Source organism: Chamaea fasciata, unplaced genomic scaffold (assembly GCF_029207755.1).
Source record: "Chamaea fasciata isolate MVZ Bird 193981 ecotype frontalis unplaced genomic scaffold, bChaFas1.0.hap1 SCAF_19, whole genome shotgun sequence".
NCBI classification, from domain to species: domain Eukaryota; kingdom Metazoa; phylum Chordata; class Aves; order Passeriformes; family Sylviidae; genus Chamaea; species Chamaea fasciata.
Window position 1 is genome coordinate 5,930,951 of NW_027094104.1, and position 19,551 is coordinate 5,950,501.

Here is a 19,551-nt window from a genome sequence, read left to right on the forward strand (position 1 = left end):
AGAACTACTGGCCAAGTGGGAGGAACAATTACCATCTTGTCAGGCAAATATTTCTTCAATATCAAATATCAAGGGAATAGATCATAATCATCAACCGTTGCAATTCAGTCGGCACGTGAGCCAGGTATGACAATTACCTCCACAGGAGGTACACATGGATGACAGGGGAGAATGTACATTGCAAGCAATTTATTCAGTCCTGAGTAAGCTTACCCTCACACAGGGTTTTCTCATGACAAAGAATTTCAGCCTTGTTTACCCTAGTGATTCCAGGATTTCTGTATTCTGGCCCACCGGAGTTTTAATCTGGCAGGCCACAGAAGCTCTTAAATAATTCCGTTCCCAAGAAAGATGAGTGAAAACTTCCCCTCTCTTGTCACCATGGGGACTACAGTCTGCTCTAGCACTCCAGCTTCAAAACAGTGGCTTCTAAAAACCCCTTAGGGTAGGAAGAACACTCTCACTCCCAGTACTGCGTTTGCCTCAGATGTGCCCAAGCACAGGTTCACATGACATCAGATCAAAGTGTAAAGTGACTTATACACAGGACTGTGGTCATCTTATGAAGAGCCACCAGACAAAAGAACAAAGATTCTTCTTGGAATGTCCCAAGCTGCAGCTGAAAAAACCACACCTTATTGCTTTTCTAAACAGAGTCTGTCTGCCTCCTTTGTAGATACCACTGGTTGTCTCCCAGAAGAAGAATAAAACCACCAAAGAACTCCACAACTCCTTAAGCAAACTAGCTAAGACACAGGTGTCAGTGGTTGGTCAAGAATTATGACATCTTCTTAGCAGGGCACCAAATAGTGTCAGGATAAAGCAGACAGTGGACAGATTTAAATCTGTATTAAAAAAAAAAAGAAAAGAAAAGAAAAGAAAAAAGACAGCATTAGATTGGAATTCTCCATACATGGAACATACTAGCATTGAACGTGCAGCAGTTTGATGGAGCAGAGGGTGGCTCTACCTGCTTTTGGCACAGTAACAAGAGCTGACATGAGAAAATAACCCCATTAGTGGGCCTGATCATCTTACAGATGACAAACATGAACAAGGTAGAGGGATCTTGTTTTAGAAGTGAACACTAACCGGGTTGGATCTTGCTGAAGGCCGAACACTCCTCCCACACTGACAACATTGTGCTTGTTCTCAGGGTCACCGTAACTCAGGGTCACCTGTCAAAACAAAGAAATATTCATAAGTATTCAGTATTTGTAATGCTAATGCAGAAAACCAGAGTGGAGATAGCAGGGTTATTAATGAGGTACCAAGAAAGTCTCCAAAGATGCTGTCTAATCTGAACATGGATCACATTTGGACGACAGCAGTTAGTTCTGACATAAGCAACATTGGCACTGAATGGCGCTAAGAGTAACGTGGGAGAATACACACAAGATCTGAAGTTGCATTGCCCTGAAGGACAAGATGAGTTTCAATTGTAAGCTTTGTAAGGACATTAATCCTGCTACTGTCTGTACCTTCACTAAATAACATGTTCATCCTCACCAGACATTGCCTGAAGTCTGCAATAGCAATATTTAGGGAAAATACAAATATTTGTATGTTAAATGGCATGGAAAGGATTGTCATATTTCAAACCTGGAACAAAATTTAGATCTTTGGAACACCAGATGAGGGCTGTTCCTCTACACAAGCACTGCATTAAAAATTTTTCAGGTGTCAGGTACAAGAAGACTTATGTTTTCTTTATAATTGTACATTTCCTGGGTTTTGGGTTAGCTGTCTTCATCTCATGGAACCAGTGATCACCAGTGAAGCAATATATTAATGCTACAGTCAAATTCACTAACATGAAGGAGATTACATCATGGTGGAATCTGGCCCCAAGCGCACACTTCTGCTGCCTAACACAACTGCCAGGAAAATAAAACCATGCGGCAGGCAGGGGCAAAACCATACTCCTTGTTTACTTATGGTGCCAAGCAGCGTGATGCAGGCAACACTGCTGGATGGCCTTGTGGCTCCATCTGCTGCCTGGGAGGTAAAATGTATCACAGCAACTAAAAAACAACTTGATTTTTTGGAAGCGACTTTAAGTTTCTTGAGATTCAGACAAATTATTCTTAAAAATGATCAAACAGGTCTTAGCTACTGAAGCAGTACTTACTGTAGCTGCCTTTTTGAACAGCATGAAGTAAGCCTAAACCTTTGTTAGGCAAAACCAGGAAGACTATTTAACAAACTTCTGCACTTTCTACTACTGCTACACGCAAAAAGTCAGGGTTTAGAAGGAGATGGGGAACACCCTATTTAGGCTTCACGTAGCAGAATCTGTCCCCAAAGGAGGGGCCAGCTATATGACCTAGTTGGCTAGGGTAAAACTGTGCCTTTCACCTAAACGAAGGACTGGAGCAGGACACAGCTCTGAGTGAGTCTGTAGATATCCTTCTTTGCTGAGGAATGCTAAGTCTGCACAGAGTATTCTTCCTGATCAGACTGAGGTGTAATTGTAAGAACAGGACATGAGGAACAGCCCTACCTGCTGCAGCACAGACTCGCCTTGCAGCCTCTGCAGATTTTCCAGGTGGGAATGGAACAAGGGGCTGTGTAGCAGCTTTACCTCCAGCAGCCCTTCAATGATGTAGCCAATAGTGCAGTCATCGGGAAGGCGCACTCTTTCTGCAGTACTAATGAAATTGCCCAGGCTGTGACAGAGAGCACAGGAGACAAGCGAAAATGTGTTTTAAAGCCTCTCAACCACGTATTAATGGAGCTCAGCTAGGAACAGTGCTTACCTGGCCCAGGGACTCATCTTCAGGGCAAGACCTCGGCTGATACAGAACCCAGCTCCACCTGTGGCAAACCAGAATTTCACGGTTGTCTTCTGAAGAGCAAAAAGAAAAAACACACAACAGTTACTGATAATCAGCTTTTTGCATTTGGCTGGGCAGGGAAGGGAACTCAACGTTCTATTTGATATCACATTACTACATCTGAGTCAGAACAAGGCTACAGATGAATCCCTATTTGTTTAGGCTGCTGAAAGTGCAGCTAGCTGTTCTCTCAAATGAAACTATCTTGAAGCAGACAGCAGGTAAACCGTCAAATTAGCATAAGGGAGGTAGCACACATGAAATGGAAAATGATAGTCCCACTTCTACCCAATTCCATCTATCCCCTGTTCATTTTAACCAAGGGTCAGAGCCAGCTCAGTGTTACTGAGGATGTCAAAGGTTGTCCATGTATATATTGACTCCATGTCCAAGAAGAATATTTTGTTGTGCAGAGTCTTCCCTAACAAGCTGCTTTATAACTGACTTTCTGGCCAGTGGATTGATGTATCTTTGAAGAGACCTGTAAGTGCAAGCGACCTGGTTAGGACTTTTTCCTTAGCACATGTATCTTGTGATTGAGATATGTTTGCTTCTGGTTCTTGGAAACCTAGTAACCACTTTATATTTGGAGTGCTTGATCTATCCAGAAAGCTTTTGTTACCCATCTGAGGCTGGTTCAAGATGATGACGACAATGTGTGTGACACTGCACCCCAAACAAATAAAAAACCCCTTGAACTTCCACCCAAACTCCTAAGCCCTAAAACAAGGAACACTGCCCCCAAAGCCACCAAAGGAAAAGCAGGAGTCAAGGTGGGGAGGCCCTGCTAAGGTCAGTGTGAGGGAGATCACAGCAGACATGAGTAAAGGAACAGAAACAGATAGCCATCCAGGAGACAACCTCCATTGTACACACATATGCATACAACATCAGACTGAAGGTGCATTTAACCCGGCATCCTGCCTCTAAAAATGACCATCACCAGGTTCACTTCCTGCAGATTAAATCACTTGAGTTTATGGAGGAATCCTATGAATTGTCAAGGTTTAAAAGGCTTAAAAGATCAGGGTGTCTCTCAGATAAACTGAAAAGGTTTGCTTACTGATCCATCACTTTGGACATGGTCAGCTGCTTCGATGGGATGGTCCAGACTGGGGCGCCCCACGTAGACATCCTGGCTGTGTGAGAAGGCAGACAAGAGATGGAGGAGAGTCCGGGGGTTCACATAGTTGTCATCATCCACATGGCAAAACCATCTTCAAACAAAACAAAGCAAGAAGTTACTGGGACAAAGAAATGAATTACAGGTTTACAACTGAGTCATAGTTTTTCAGGCTTGGAGCAGAAAGTATTTCTTATTGTCCTGAATTACAGAACAGGAAAGATGAAAGCACCCACAGATGCTAAGTCTGTGAAAAGGCTGAAATTAATAACTCCCTTAGATTATAATCCTTTCCGCCTTTCAGATGATGCTTGTTTATAAACACTGCTTCATGCTGTGCTCCCCTTCCTGCACTCATCCCTACATTTTAGCTAATACCGCATTCCTTACTGGAACAGAGATGGTTATTCAAGTTTCCTGTAAGCACAGAACTGGAAGAAACAAAGTCAATCAGAACAATGTGTTTCACTTACTTTTGCCCAGATTCCAGGAATTTATCATATTCCACAGACATCTTGCAGCAGAGAGCTTGTCGGGTATGGACAGCGGAACAGTTGGTGTTGATCATATGATCCCCTAGAAGAATAAAGATCAGCCCTTTTGGGTTTGAGAAGCATGTGTAGTCAAAAAAAGACTACAAAAAAAAGAGCATTTTTGGCCCTAATACTGTACATCTGAGGTGCACATGGTGCACGCATGGAGAAGAAACTGCAGGACAGGCAGGGCTTACAGGTTATCCATCTGGCACGTAAGCTGCAGAGGTCATAAAATTGTGTGAGTGCGTAAAGACAAGCCAGGGTATAAAAACAGTGTAATGACATGTGTGCAAAGAAAATATCTACTGTAACTTACGGCCACATAAACCTAAGATTTCTAACAAGAGGAATGGAGGTATAAAGGTGAACCCGGTATTCTGGAGGTTCCGGGCATCTTGTCCAGGTGGCAATTACAGAGAAATTTTCTCTATTTTCTCCATCTTAACTTCCTTAATTGCTTGTACAGCACGAAATAAGGACTTCTATAGGAAGTATGAAAGAAACAAAACTCAGTTATAACAGACAGTATGCACCTATGCTGCTGCACAGCTCACCTGCTTTCAGGCGTAGCTCCCGATCCTCCCAGTCCGTGAATATAAATGTCTGTGGGAGACAAAAATGATGTGTCCACATTTAAGAAATTCAGATTCTAATTTTAAAGTTTCTCGGTTTCAGTCAGAATTCAGAATGTTTTGTCTGTCTTGGTAGCTTGTTTCACAGTATCCACTGGAACAGGGGAGGGAGTAGGGGTGCAGAGACCTCCAGCAACTTCAACCCCTGCCTCATTTGTTAGATTTTTTTCATTACAAACCAGAAGAGTGTCATTTAAATAAAGCAGGCTGTATTTTACCCTCCTTGTCTCAGGGTACAGACAACTGATTTCCAGACAGAAAAGATTTCGGTCTTTTTTGGTACTACTTCCTCTCTCTGGCTAGGAATCATCCACAGCTGTCAGGCAGTTTAAGAAGAAAGAATGCAAGTCAGGGTGGGAAGTGGCAGGCAGTTAAAACGGTTTATGTTCCAACTGCTGGACAAAATCCCATTAATATACTCGAATGGACTAAAATTCTGAAACAAGGGAACAAATTTTATGTTCTACAGGAAAACTTAGGCGGCTGAACTACTCAGTCCAAAATGTCAGCTTAGATGCATCATCACCATGAATCTTTCAGTATCATGAAAGCACTTTTCACAGTCATACAAAAATCAGCAAACTATGTCTGCTCGGACTACCGATCCCATATTGCAGGTAACTGGCTTGATCAGCAACAAACTCTTTTGGAAGCACGTTCATACCAACCCTTTATATAAGACGACCTTCCACAGCCTTACAAAGAAAGTCGCGTTTAACACAAGTAAGAAAAAACTCCTCGAGAGTGCAGCAGCTGCCCCGGAAAGCGCAGGGCCCGGGCTCCCGGCTGGGGAGGCTCTCACCTGTCCCCTCGCCTGAGAGATCCAGGTTTGGAGGAGCAAGTCCAGCCGGCTCTTATGGTATTTCCTCGTGGTCTTCACCGCAATAAAGATGTCCTTCAGCTCTAGGCTCTCCCTGGCCGAGCTGCCGGCAGCCCCGAGGCGGCCCCTCCGCGCAAGCTGCGGGCTCCCCGCGAGGCCTGCGCCGCCCGGCGCTCCGGCAGAGCCCTCGGGGCCCGCGCTGGGCCCGGCGGCGGGCGGCGGGCGGGGCCCGGCGGGGCGCTGCCCCCGCGGCAGCAGCAGCAGCAGGAGGGCGGCGGCGCCCAGGGACAGCAGGACCCCGGCCCTGCGCAGCCCCAGGCAAGGACCGCTCATGCTGCAGCCCCGCGGGCCCCCGCCGCAGAGCGCGGCCGCCTCATGGCCCCACGCTCCGCGAGGTGGCGGCGGCCCCACGGAGGGAGCGCCCGGACGTGGTCGCGCCGCCGCCGCCGCGGGGCCGAGCGGGGCCGCGGCCCCTTTAAGAGCTTCACCTGTCGGCCGCGGCCGGGCTGCCACGCGCGGCCCGGAAGCGGAAGCGGAGAGGGCGGGGCGGGCGGCCGGAAGCGGCGGCGTGAGGGAGGATGCCGCTGCCCGTCCAGGTCTTCAACCTGCAGGTACGGGGCGGCCGCCTCCCGCCGGCCCCGCGGGCCTCGCCGCGCTCCGCCGCGCTCCGCGTCCCTCCCGCGTGCTGTCTGGGGCCCTCGATCGTCCGAGGCCTCTGGGGGCGCCGTGCGGCCTTCTCCCTGCGCTCCACGGGGAGGGAGCGGCTCTCGGCTGGCCCTGCGCCCTCGCTCGCCCTTCCGTCGGGTCTGTGTCGCTTCCGCCGCGGTTCGCGAGGAGCAATGCTCAGCCGAGCTTCCTCCGGCGCCCGTGGCGTCCCCGCCGCTGCGGTGGCCCCGTGTTTGATTGCCGCGTTGTCCGTGCCGTGGGCAGGGCTGGCGTAGTGGCGGAGGGTGCGGTGAGATGGCCCAGGGAGGAGGAACCGAGTGTCTGCAGTGCCTCGAGTGGGTCGGTGACGCTGGGTACCTGCGGAGCCTGTCCTTTGCAGGTTTTAGCAGTAACAATTCTGTGTCAGGCTACGGGGCTTTGGGACGTGAGGAGAGGATAAGGGACAGTGCAGCATCCGGCTCAGCTCCTTGGTTAGTGGCATATCTGCACTGCACCCCCTCCAGCAACTGACCTATTCCTGTCGAGTGCAGCGGAAGACTTCAGCTCAGGCACCAGTTTGTCTGCTTGTGTGAGGCCTGCTGAGATACCCTCGACAGAGTACCCGTCGGGGCTCAGGAAATTATATATTGTTGTTATATTATTTGCTTTGTGAGTAGTTTTTAAGGCAACCTTGCATCTCCATTTCAAAATAAAGACCTTGGAAATGTTTTGAGTTTGCTTGTCCTGCTGGGATTTGCAGCCCAGTCGTGTTTTTTCCCTGTCTGGGAGTTAAGTGAGGAGTGCAGAGTGCAGCCTCTCAGCGTAGCAAGGCACAAATTGTTCTGTTCCACCAGCTGGAATTACAGTTACCTGCTGAAGTCACTGCATTGGTGTGGGTCCTTATGGCTCAGAGAAGTGCAGGATATACTGGGAGAATAAAATTCTGTTGTTTCTCCAAAAGAGGCTCTGTCTGAGCAACTGGACTCGAAAGCTACAGCAAGACACTTTGACTAATGGCAGGTCTCTGCAGTGCAGACAAATTGTTCCTTGCTGTGTTGGAAACTCTGAAATTGTCATTCTGCGTTCATGGTTTTTAATACTCCAAAGAAGTGTAACAGTTTTTGCTTCTTTCTCCCCCCAAAAATATGACTTCTAAGCATTAAAGCAATTTTGAAAGGTTGTGGTGAGTTTTTTGGTACATTTTGCCTCTGGAACTTCTTGAGCTGAGTGTTAACAACTGCTCTTGCTCAAGAAAGAGAAATGGAATGCATATGCATACCTCAGATACTTTGTAGAATCAGATTTATTGACCCCTTCACTTTTTTGCTTGATAATTTACTAACCCAAATAAGCTGCTCTGCGGGAATGCTAAGCCATGCTGCTGCCTGCATTAGACCAAACATCATGCTGACTGGTGGTGTTGCTAGAGAAAAATCCCAAGGATATCAAAAGACTGAGGAGTGCTTTTTCATTTTTAAAATCTGTCGTGTATTTAAGAAAGTCCTCAGTAGTTTGAATAACATAGTTATTTCCTGCTCAAATGTAATAAGCTACTTTTGACCTCGTTTTGCTGTTTTAGGGTGCAGTGGAGCCCATGCAGATTGACGTAGATCCACAAGAAGATCAGCAAAATTCACCTGATATCAACTATGTGGTGGAGAACCCCACACTGGTATGTGCTGCTTGAGGGCTGTTGTGATCTCTTCCTTCAAGAATTTCAAAAAAATCTCTTCTGAAAAATCTTAAAGCTGAGTAGTCTTAACCATGAAATTTAAAAAAAGGTAAATGGTAGTGCAAAACTTATTTGTGAGGAAATTACTGGTGTTTTAGGAAAGCAGGCATGGAGTAACCTTAGTGGTTTTTGAGTCGTGTTGCCCTCCTTGAGGGGGTCAGGTGTGCAGGAGAAGCCGTGCAGGTCACAGTGTGGTGCCCTGATTCCCTGTGTCCGTTTTCAGTTCTGAGGCCGGGTTTTGTTGCAGGATCTGGAGCAGTACGCGTCCAGCTACAGCGGGCTGATGCGCATCGAGCGCCTGCAGTTCATCGCTGACCACTGCCCACAGCTGCGGGTGGAAGCCCTCAAGATGGCTCTGTCCTTTGTCCAGAGGACTTTCAATGTCGATGTGTATGAAGAAATCCACAGAAAGCTGTCTGAGGCCACGAGGTACTGAGAGGCCATGGGAACCTGGGGAGCTTTCCTGACAGGGTTGAGTGATGTGCCACAGTGGAGGGCTTTGTATGTAATACCAGCATGTACTTTACACAAATTGTCTTTGCCCTTAGAATTTAATGGCAGTGAAATGTGTGTTCATGCTTTTTTAGAAGATAGAGCGCAGAAGGCATTATCTTGTTCTGAAATCTTTGTGCTTTAAAAAGTTGCAGGTAGATATTGAGGTGAGTTTGGGTCTTTCAACTGCCTCAGGTATTAGTGAACATATTTGTTTTTCCTGAGTTACTTTATGGAGACCTGTTCTAGGCTTTTGTTTTCAGAAGTTAAAACTCAGTCTAACTCTTTGCCTTGTTTTGATTTGTTTTTTCCTTTCTCCCTCCTCTAAAAACAGGTTTGCTGTTAAGGATAACTTTTGATATCTCACTTACCCATCCACGCTTCCCATCTTTGCATTATTTTTCTTGTTGTGCTTATTACATGATTTCTTGTCTCTTTTGAATGGGGAGTCTTTACCATGTGTGTGACAGTATGTTCATCCTAAGATCATTAGGATAATTTTGTGAAGGAGTTGTACCTATCTGTGATGCTTGTCTTACTGTTTGCACTGGAGATTTTAGCAGTATGTTTCTTTTTTCCCCACTACCCTTATTTTATCTTTTTTATTTTTGGTCTTTTTGTGTATGCAGTACTGTTTGTTAGGGTAACAGTGCCAGGCACTTAGCAGACCTCTGTTTTGAAATGTTTTCAGCCTAGTAGCCTCATTCAAATACTTTCCTTTCAGAGAACTGCAAAATACACCTGATGCTGTCCCTGACAGTGGAATTGAACCCCCTCCTCTTGACACAGCTTGGGTTGAAGCTACACGCAAAAAAGCTCTTCTTAAACTGGAGAAACTCGATACAGATCTGAAAAATTACAAAGGGAACTCCATCAAGGAGAGTATCAGGTGAGCTGCAGAAGGCTCTGCTGGAGCAGGGAAGAGCATTCTGCTCCTCCATGCATTTAACACGGGATGTGCCCTTAGGTCAGTGTGTTGACTTACTTGTTTAGAAAAAGCTGACTTTGTCTCTTTCTCAGCATACAGTTCATTGGTGTTTTAATTCCCATCCTCCAGGAGAGGCCACGATGATTTAGGTGATCACTACCTGGACTGTGGAGACCTCAGCAATGCTCTGAAGTGTTACTCACGAGCCCGGGATTACTGCACCAGTGCTAAACACGTCATCAACATGTGTCTCAATGTTATCAAGGTAGGAAGATTTGTAGGCAAAGGTACCTGGTGTCTTTGTGATACCTGCTGCAAAGTTGCCCCGTGTACTTGACTCTTGTGTCTGCAATGATGTGGCTTATCTAAGGAGCACCTACACTGTTTCTGGCTCTCTGCAGGTCAGCGTCTACCTCCAGAATTGGTCTCATGTTCTGAGCTACGTAAGCAAGGCCGAGTCTACACCGGAAATTGCAGAAGTAAGTTCCTGCTCTTTAAATTGCATACATTTTCCCTTTGTTTTCTGTTTCCAAAATTTGTAAAGTGATTTCTTCCTTTCCCCCTTTATGACTTCTCTCATGATGTATATGTACAAAATCTGACTCATGTAAGAACAGATACGTCCCGTCCTCAGTTTTGCCATATTTCCCAAGACAAATAAGATTAAGTTATCTTGCCATTGAGACTGGCAAGTTAATTATCAGGCTGAAATATCCTGGGGACAGTTGGAAGCAAAATAGCTTTCATACTGCTTGCTCACTACTGCTTTGTTTTATGCTTTAGCAAAGAGGAGAAAGAGATAGCCAGACACAAGCAATTCTCACCAAACTGAAATGTGCAGCAGGTGAGTGAGTCCTTCAACTTCCTCTATGGTTTGCCTGTCTTTCTACCTGTTAGCTGTCCGTAGGGCTCTTGGGTTTATTTTTTCTCTCATATTTGTCAGACTTTGTATTTCCACACCAGACATGCAAATTATAATGAAGCTGGTGAGATAGAACTGCTGGTTTTTGCCATCTCTTTCTTCTCCCTGAGTTTCTTCAGAGAGGATACCTGTGTGAGTCAATGTAGTTGAAAGGATGCTTGATACAGTCTGAGGATCTTGTTTTACTTCAATAGTGAAGACACTAGCAACCATGTGGGGGCCTTTCCTACTCCCCAGATTTTTCAATTTTCCCTAATTTGTATGCTGTCATAAAAAAAGGACTAACTTTTTCTGGTTCCTAGGCTTGGCTGAACTAGCTGCCCGGAAGTACAAACAGGCAGCAAAGTGCTTCTTGTTGGCATCATTTGATCATTGTGATTTCCCTGAGGTGAGGACCAAGAGGGAGCTGTGTGCCAGTCTTGGAGGGGATGTAGTTCTTCTAAGTTTTAGGTTATAAAATTCAGATATTGTAGTTACTCTTGCAGCATTCCTGTGTAGTTTGGTGGTGCTGTGAATTGTGCTGGTTGGTTGTTTTGGTTTTGGGTTTTGGTTTTGTAGGGTTTTTTTTTGTTTTATTGGGGTTTTTTGTTCGGTTTTGGTTTTTGTTTTTGGGTTTTTTTAAGTCTCTGTTCTTGGCTTCTCTAAATGTTTTACTCTAGATCACATAAGAGTTACTTATGAGATTTATAGTTCCGTATTGCTCAATCAACCAAAATCTCCCGAAATTCGTGTCTGCTCTCTTAGCAATGTTACTGCTCTGGCCCTGTCACCCCTCACACTGTGGGTGAGAGCAAGCTGAGTGCTCCCACTGCATTTGATAAGGACTAATCTTGTCACTATATGGAAGAAAGGCCTGGGGTAGAAGACTCAATGCCACCCTTACACCATTTTGGTAGTCAGTGGCAGCTCACTCTCTGTCTCTCCCTCTCTCTGTAGCTGTTGTCTCCCAGCAATGTGGCTGTGTATGGTGGGCTCTGTGCCCTTGCTACATTTGACCGTCAGGAACTGCAACGAAATGTTATCTCCAGTAGGTGAGTGATGCCTTGAGTGCTGTTTGTATGTACTGGACATCTTTTGGAACATGGGACTTTGGGTAAGAGTCCATTCTGGCAGGAGTATTTCTCATACAGGAGAGAAAGAATCACTGAGCTTTAGCTTGTCTTTAGTATTAAGTGGAGTTTCACTGTCTAAAACACAGTGGTTAATCACAGCTGAAATTTTCTTAGTGTAAGTTTCCAACCCAGGTTTAATCCAGCATCTGCATAGCCCTGTTGTCTGTCTGTCAGCAGTTCATATCAGATATTAAATTGAGGGACACAGCCCTCTGTCAAAGGCAGCTGTTAGGATCATTTGCCTTTGTGTTGCCCCTTTTTCTGGTGTATGTTAATCATTAAAACAGTTTAGTAATACTCAGTACACCGTGGAGTGTAATCTAACTATGACATACAGAAGGTTAAGAGATTTATGGTCTTTGGAAGAAAGGGGATATTTGTGATATAGATTGAATTGCAATGACACTGAATTCCTGTCAGCAGGATGTACAGAAACAGTAATCTTAAATTGCTGTGGAAAAGGGGTTGTTACCCTTTTTTATGGGCTGATATGTGGGGTGAGATCCCAAGGTTTAAACATCTGTAATAGAGAATTGGGAGTGTGCTGAGTAAAAGTATACATCCCTAGGATTTACCACACTCACAGTAAGTTGTTTCTCTGAGAAATTGGCATGCTTGACTTGTCTATGGCATGCTGTACTTAATGAAGGCTGTGCTTTGAAAGGGGACACAGAACTGGCCAGCACAGACTACAGTATGGCATTTGTTTGCTGGTGATGTATCCTGATTTTGATCTATTCACATTCATTATTTTGTTTTGTGTGGACAAACACTTCTACTACTTGGTTTGTCAAAAGTCTTTTGTCTTCCTTCCTCACAGCTCTGATGCTGTACTCTATCTCTCTGTGTTCCAGGCTCACAGCCCTGCTGAAAATGGGCTGTCGGGTCTGTTAGAGGGTTAATTCTTGTAATCTTCAAACGATAGTGAGAGGTTTTAACCTTGCGACTTGGAGTGATGGAGTTATGGGGTATTTAAGTGGTGGGTTCCAATGTCTGATCACTGCCATCTTTATCTGTAGCTCCTTCAAATTGTTTCTGGAGCTGGAGCCACAGGTTCGTGACATCATCTTCAAGTTTTATGAATCTAAATATGCTTCATGCCTGAAGATGCTGGATGAGATGAAGGTGAGTTGCAGGAGAGCAGTGCAGAGCAGACCCTAAAAGTTCCCTTTGCCTAGCCTTTTGTGAGAAGTGGTGATTGTCAGAAGTAGCTACTAAACGTTCAGCCCTTCTGTGTCTTCTTTGTCTCCTGATGTGGTGCATGGAAATTGGGAGTAATTTATTAGTAGAGAGAAATTATAAACATTTAAAATGTATTCCTAATTCTTTTATTCATTCTTGTTTTATTGTATTGTCTTGCTGTAGTGTAATATTCTTAAGGTTTAAGTATAAATGCAAAAATGTTCCAGAACACAGGAATATGTTTTTCCAGATTGCTTCTCATCCTCTGATGTGGTTTATTGTTTTGCATAGGACAACCTGCTGCTAGATATGTACCTTGCACCTCATGTCAGGACACTTTATACCCAGATTCGAAATCGTGCCCTTATCCAGGTAATTGTTCCTGTCATCCCAGAGGTGGATAAACAGGGAGCTAGGCCATCTCTCTGCAATTGCTTTTCCCCTAATTCCTTAGAGGGTGGAGTGCCCTTGGCAACTGAATATTTTCTTCTTCTTAGTACTTCAGCCCCTATGTGTCGGCAGACATGCGCAAGATGGCCACTGCTTTTAACACCACAGTGGCCGCTCTGGAAGATGAACTCACTCAGCTGATCTTGGAGGGACTGATCAATGCCAGAATAGACTCGCACAGTAAGGTGAGGGCATTTCACCCATGGTTTAGTGACTGAACAGGTTTACTAAGCGTAGAAATTCTCCATTCCCGAGACACTTGGAAGGTGCATTCATCTCTTGGGCCTGGTGTGTTCAGTAGGGGTGAGCAGTGTGTGACCTCAGGCTCCATAATGCCTCAGCTGTTTTGCTGCTGTGGAACCCTGGCACAGCTCCCCTGTACAGTTCTCTGTATTGGTTACAGATCCTGTATGCTCGAGATGTAGATCAGCGCAGCACAACTTTTGAGAAGTCTTTACTAATGGGCAAAGAGTTTCAGCGCCGTGCCAAAGCAATGATCCTGCGAGCTGCAGTCCTGCGCAACCAGATACACGTCAAGGTATGGGCCTGCCAAACGGGGGCTTAAAGGCAGTGTGAAGATTTTGATTTTTTTTTTTTTAACTAAAACTGCTAAAACTTAGTGAATTGAAGATTCTGGAAGGGAATGAATCCATCATGTTCCCGATTGGACAAATTCTTACAATAGTAAGTACTAAATATATAAGGAACAGGTGTTTCTAGCCAGTACATGACATTAAAAGCAGTCTAGCCTGCTTTTACAGCTCAGAATCTCCTTTGAAGCTTATACGGTTGGGTTAATTCTGAATAATTCCTTTGGTCCAGTTCTTGATAGACATATCTTTTACCTTCTCAATAAAGATTGTTTGAAGCAATTTTTTCAGCAGAGGAAGTACAAAATGCATTGATTGTTAGGAGTATTCCTTCTGGAGTGCAGTTTGAAGAGGATGCCTTTAGGGAGGATAGGCCATCTGCACAGAATGCATTAATTTCTATTGTATATGAATCCCTGTGACTACTAAATGCCAGATAGGATTCAATTTCTGGGGTCAACAGCACCTTGTACATAGTAAATAAGAGTGGCTTAAAAGTTCCGGTTTGACTTTTTTAGGAGGAGTTTTTGTGTGCTGTAAAAGTTGTTAATACAAAATTAATGAATCTGGGGGTATGCTCTCCCCCTGCTGCCATCCTGCTGTGCTTCACCCGTGCCTTGTTTTGTCTCTGGGGAGACAGGCTGCAGAATATTTACACATCACTAACTAGGATGTGTTTTGGTCTTGTTGCAGTCTCCTCCGAGGGAAGGTAGCCAAGGGGAGCTCACTCCAGCTAACAGCCAATCCAGAATGAGCACCAACATGTGAAAGACTTCGTGCACTACCAAAAGAAATGGTCCCTCAGGACTATACCCAGTGTCTCACCCACTAACTGCTGAGCTTCACAAACTGTCCCTTATCTCCCTCACTTCTTACTTGGATTGAGAGAGTCAGGGTTGGTGGTGGATAATACCAATATTCCAGTAACTTCAATTCTCCTTGAAAAGAAATTATTTTTAAAAACAGCATCCCTGCCAATGGGTCATCATTTCAGTTTTGGTAGAAAACCTTCATTCTCCTTCCACCACTCCATAAAGAGCTGTCTGGTTATTCCTACAGATGCTGAGTTGAGAGTTTTTCAGCTGCTATTAGTTTTCTTGTTTCAAAGCTGCAAAAATACTAGTTAGTTGAATGGGCAGGCATGATATAAGATGAATTTTGCTGGCCTGAAAGTACTGTCTTGATTTTGAGCAATGCTGAGTTTTCTGTTTTCCAAATAAACTTACCAAGTGCATTGCTCTCAACTATGGAGCTAGAGTTCTGATGGGGGAGGAGATTTCCTTTGAGAAACTCTTGGAGAATTTTCACCTGTACTAGAAAACATGGCATTACTTTCGTGTGTTCAGCCACAGGCCTTTATTGAAGGGTTTTATATTTACCTGCAGCCAGGTTCTCTCTCTCTCTCTCTGGTCACTTATTTTCAAAGAACTGTTTCCTGATGTGTTTCCCTCTTGTGTGTGACCTGGCTTTGGGGTCCAGTGTTATCATAGCAGTAAATCTCTACTTCATGCAAATATTGCTTCTTGCCCAGTCTTACTGCCCTAGTGTGTGATGGTTTCCCCACGTGTGCAACAGTTGTTTTGGGTAAAATGGATAAATGCCATAAAACACCACTCAAGTCTTGTGGAGGCACTAAAAAGAGTCAGTCTAGGTGCCCACTCTCCAGGTGCATTTATTCTGCTTTTCCTTTTATAAAGGGGTTAAATGTGGCAGCCCTGTGTGTGTGTGTGTGTTCTTCCTGTGTTCATGAAAGGAGATATGCACTGAATTTTCTGAAGTCACTGCAGCCTTGTATTCATCTAATCCATCAGGCAAGCCTAGAATTTTGATCCAGCCCTGACTGGTCTGGCAACTGACTACAGATGTTACTTTTAATGTGTTCATGCCTTTTTAAAAAAAATTAAGTTGTTATATCTAGTGCATTAAATAGCAGGATTAAAAAGCTTCTGAGTGGAGTTTTGTGTTAAAGTTGGGTTTTAGGTATTTTGATCTCAAGCCACTGATTTTTTGCTAAGCTTCATGATGTTTCATAGATGATTGTGTTTTGCTTTCGGGTCTGGTTGGAGATGCAGCTTGGATGAACTGTGAAGAAAGTGCAATTTGAAGGAACATTCGAACAGCAAAATTCCAGTAGCAACAGTGGTCTCTCCTGGCTTCCCATGGTTTTTACGACTTAGGTGCTGAAAATGGAAGCAGTAGTTTCTGTGAGGTCTTTGGTTACATTTGGCGTGGGAAAATTCTACCATTTTTGAGGGAAGAACTTAGTGTCGAGCATTACTGATGGCCAGTTTAGTGAGAAAAGCAAGTTGAGTCGTTGGGCAAATTGATGTACATCTTTACAAGAAATGCAGGGAAAGCACTGGTATGCTTTCTTTTCATGTTGAAGGAAAGCTTTCCAGTCCTAAAATGCTACTCAAACGTTCTTGCTTTCTTCCCCAAATGAGCCAGTGATACTATTTATAAGGAAAGGATCTTAACACTCTGCTCTTTAGAAGATGGTTTTGCATCCCAGTGAAGTGCACTGTGCCAGGTGGCTGTGTGTACTTCCACTTTTGGGATTTTGTTGACTGATCTCTGTCCCTTGCTGGAGGATTTCTGCTGCAGGGCTCCTCAGTGGTCAGTGAAATCTTGAGCTGAGCGGAGTCTCTGTTCTTCCATCCCTCAGCAGCCACAAGGGGCCCACAAGGTGGCAACAGCAGTTTCCAGCTTTGGCAGAGGTGGTAAGTTTTCTTGGTCCCTCCAGACAAAAGTGCTTGCAGCCTCTTTAGGAGTGAAGGAGAATTTCTGTTTATTGCATTGGCATCGTGGGTGCTTTAGATTCTGTCATAGGATAACTTGATCAGGCTAAATTAGTTAGAAAGGGAACAAAAACTGGCTAATAGGCACGTCAAACTCTAAGAGAAATGTATAATAATTGGTACAATTGTTGGTAAGTTCATAATGGATTAAGTCTCTTGACAGGAGAGAAATAATTCAAGCTTAGGCTTTAGTAGAGTTAGTAAAGCTACAGACTGAGGGGCAGCTGCATTAGCAAGAGATAGTTAATTCAAACAAGAACTCAATTGCCAGGACCTGAAAAATCTGGCTTAGGTAGTAGATCAGGCTGGGTATTCTTTTTGTCCCTGACCCTACAGGCACTACTGTTTCAGTTCTCTAAGCCTTCAGCTCTAGCTTTGACTATTGTACTCCCTGTGCCTGTAGTTGGTATAACTGTGAACCCTCTGCATATAAAGTTTGTACCCCATAAATACATGCTGAAGTCTTGGAGTTTCAGACTTTGTTTTAATGCACTTTTTTCTTTAATTAAAAAAAAGTCTTTATCTCATTTCATAACCTGTTTCTCAAATAAAGTCAACTGGCTTTTTTTTTTTTTTTTTTTTTTTTTTCCCTTTGGTCAGGTGAAATATCCCAGCTTTTTCTTGTGTACTTCTGAGAATAATTTAGATAGGAAAATCCGTTTTCCTGAAGATTGAGCATCATTTTCAGCATCATTCTACATTCAGCCTTTTCCTCCCCCTACGCTATGAAAATTAAACTGTGTCTATCTCCTTAAGGGCCTGTGAAACAGAAACAACATAGGCCTTGACCTTGCTGAGCTGGCAAATTACATTTTTTTGATTGGAGATAAACAGGATCATTAGTATATTGCCTAGCCTGAAAGTAATCCCTTGTTGGTGTAGGTGTGCTCAGTGTGAACAGTAAGTGGCTTGGCTTTGCTCATGTTGTAATTGGGCCTCTGAGTTCACAAGCACCAGTTAGTGAGCCGTGGATCATCTGGACAGCTTTGCCTTAGTCACCGCAAGGCTGGCGTCCTCTTGCATGGCTGCTGAAAGCTCAGGTTGAAACTTTCTTCTGTCCGCGTGGTGATTCGTAGCTGGATGCAGAGAGGGGGATCCGCGTTGCAGTGCCAAAGAGCCGTCCCCCAGCCCTGTGTCAGGAGTGTGGCAGCCTCTAGCCGTGCCACAGACAGCAGCAAACAAGACAAGGTCTGTCTGCAGTTCCTGTTGTGCTTGTTCAGAAATGCCTTGGGATGGGGGGAGGGACAAATATACTTCAAATACTAATTCTTTACAGAAAGGTGTCCAATTAGCACTCTCAAGTGTAAGGCCTCTCCTGAATTTAGGAGCCTAAAGCCACCCTGATGGTTCCATCACACCGGTGCTTCTGTGATGAGACTGTATCTATGAGAGGGAGGTGTGGTCTAAAATGTGTGTGGGTAAGAAGATAAGCCAGATCTCTCACTCAGCCCCAGTTCTCTTGTGCTGGAACCGGCTGTTTTGTATTTGCCAACTTGGAGCGGGAGAATGACTGAGCTTTCTGATTTTTTGGGGGAAACTGTAAATGGGAAAAGGTCAATTAAAGCAGTTTGAAATTCTAGGATAATGAATATTTAGCTTTTTTACTAGAGGAGGGGGAAACAGGCCAGGAAACTCAGAATACTTGACAGCTTTAGAATGTATGCCTGGTGAGGGGTGGACTATTTCCACAGGAGGTGGGAGAGATAAAGGTTTTAAGTTCCCATCTTTACAAAAGGCATGTGTTGGACCTGCATCTGGTTTTGTCACACGTCTCTCAGAATTTATCATGTGGGAAGGATAAATGACCACATAAAGAAGTATGAGACCTTGAGCAGGAAAATGTTCATAGACTTGGTTCTGACTTCTATTGAAATAAGTTAGCCAAGACTTCATTATTTTAATTTGGGAAAAGCCAATTCTTTATTCACATAACTTATTTTATACAGTTTTTACAGACCTTGTGTGCGACTTTAATTGGTTGATAGCTTTCTTGCCAATTACTCCATTGGTTAGTAGAAGGTATTCTACTTGTCCATCAAATTTATTCTTGGATCGTTCACATATTTTCTTTACTGATTCTCATGAGGCAAATCCCTTGTTATTGCAGGTGCATTTGTTTCTCTGCCCAGGAATAGGTTGTTATGCTAATGAATTTTCATACCAACATTGTTATTTCCAAATGGGAACTTGCAAATTACTTAGAAAAAGTGACAGGCTAACTTTGGCAATTTAGCAGAGCAGGCCTGATTTTATGAGGCCTTTCATTTTAATTTTTCACCTGTCACAAGAAACTTCCCACATATTTTTAGACAACCCTCTCTGTTAAAATAGAGATTTCATCCTCCCCCAGCCTCTGGCTCATGGAAGACTGTTAACTTTCATCACACTGTAAGAAACTAGTAATTGTTAATGTGGATATAGCAAGATCTTACAGTTTGACATTCACATTTTCCAAGTACTGCTGCATTCCTTTCTGCCCTGAAAATGTGGCCTACTAAAACACTAACAGATGTGACACGTTTTCTGTTAGTGAGGAAGTTACTGACATTGCTGTTTTTAGTGTGCCAGAAGGCTAAGTAAGCCAGAAGGCTGTAACCCTAATTGTTCTAATACAATACATTTAGGCCCCAGTCTTAAAAACACAACATGAAGGGTTAATGAGTGTACAGGAGGCAAAGTGTAATGGCAGCTTAAAGAAATTGCCTCACTCTGAAATGCAGGATTTTCAGTCTTTCAAATACAGCATGAGACA

At 44.2% G+C, this 19,551-nt stretch overlaps 2 protein-coding genes across 2 annotated transcripts; one reads left to right on the forward strand and one right to left on the reverse strand.

Moving 5' to 3' along the window:
- Positions 1 to 174: 174 nt before the first annotated feature.
- Positions 175 to 6,468, reverse strand: RFNG (RFNG O-fucosylpeptide 3-beta-N-acetylglucosaminyltransferase). The gene is made up of 8 exons (XM_066200821.1): positions 5,931 to 6,468; positions 5,051 to 5,099; positions 4,434 to 4,536; positions 3,901 to 4,054; positions 2,760 to 2,848; positions 2,504 to 2,669; positions 1,093 to 1,178; positions 175 to 845 (listed from the first exon to the last, which is right to left on the reverse strand). Exons 1-8 carry the CDS (start codon positions 6,279 to 6,281, stop codon positions 779 to 781), a joined length of 1,065 nt encoding a protein of 354 aa, XP_066056918.1. The 5' UTR covers positions 6,282 to 6,468; the 3' UTR covers positions 175 to 778.
- Positions 6,469 to 6,474: 6 nt separating this feature from the next.
- GPS1 (G protein pathway suppressor 1) lies at positions 6,475 to 15,945 on the forward strand. The gene is made up of 14 exons (XM_066200817.1): positions 6,475 to 6,559; positions 8,173 to 8,265; positions 8,573 to 8,754; positions 9,542 to 9,706; positions 9,875 to 10,010; positions 10,147 to 10,224; positions 10,529 to 10,589; positions 10,970 to 11,055; positions 11,604 to 11,698; positions 12,799 to 12,904; positions 13,253 to 13,333; positions 13,459 to 13,596; positions 13,815 to 13,949; positions 14,695 to 15,945. The coding sequence occupies exons 1-14, from the start codon at positions 6,527 to 6,529 to the stop codon at positions 14,767 to 14,769; spliced, it is 1,464 nt and encodes a 487-aa protein (XP_066056914.1). The 5' UTR covers positions 6,475 to 6,526; the 3' UTR covers positions 14,770 to 15,945.
- The last annotated feature ends 3,606 nt before the right edge of the window (positions 15,946 to 19,551 follow it).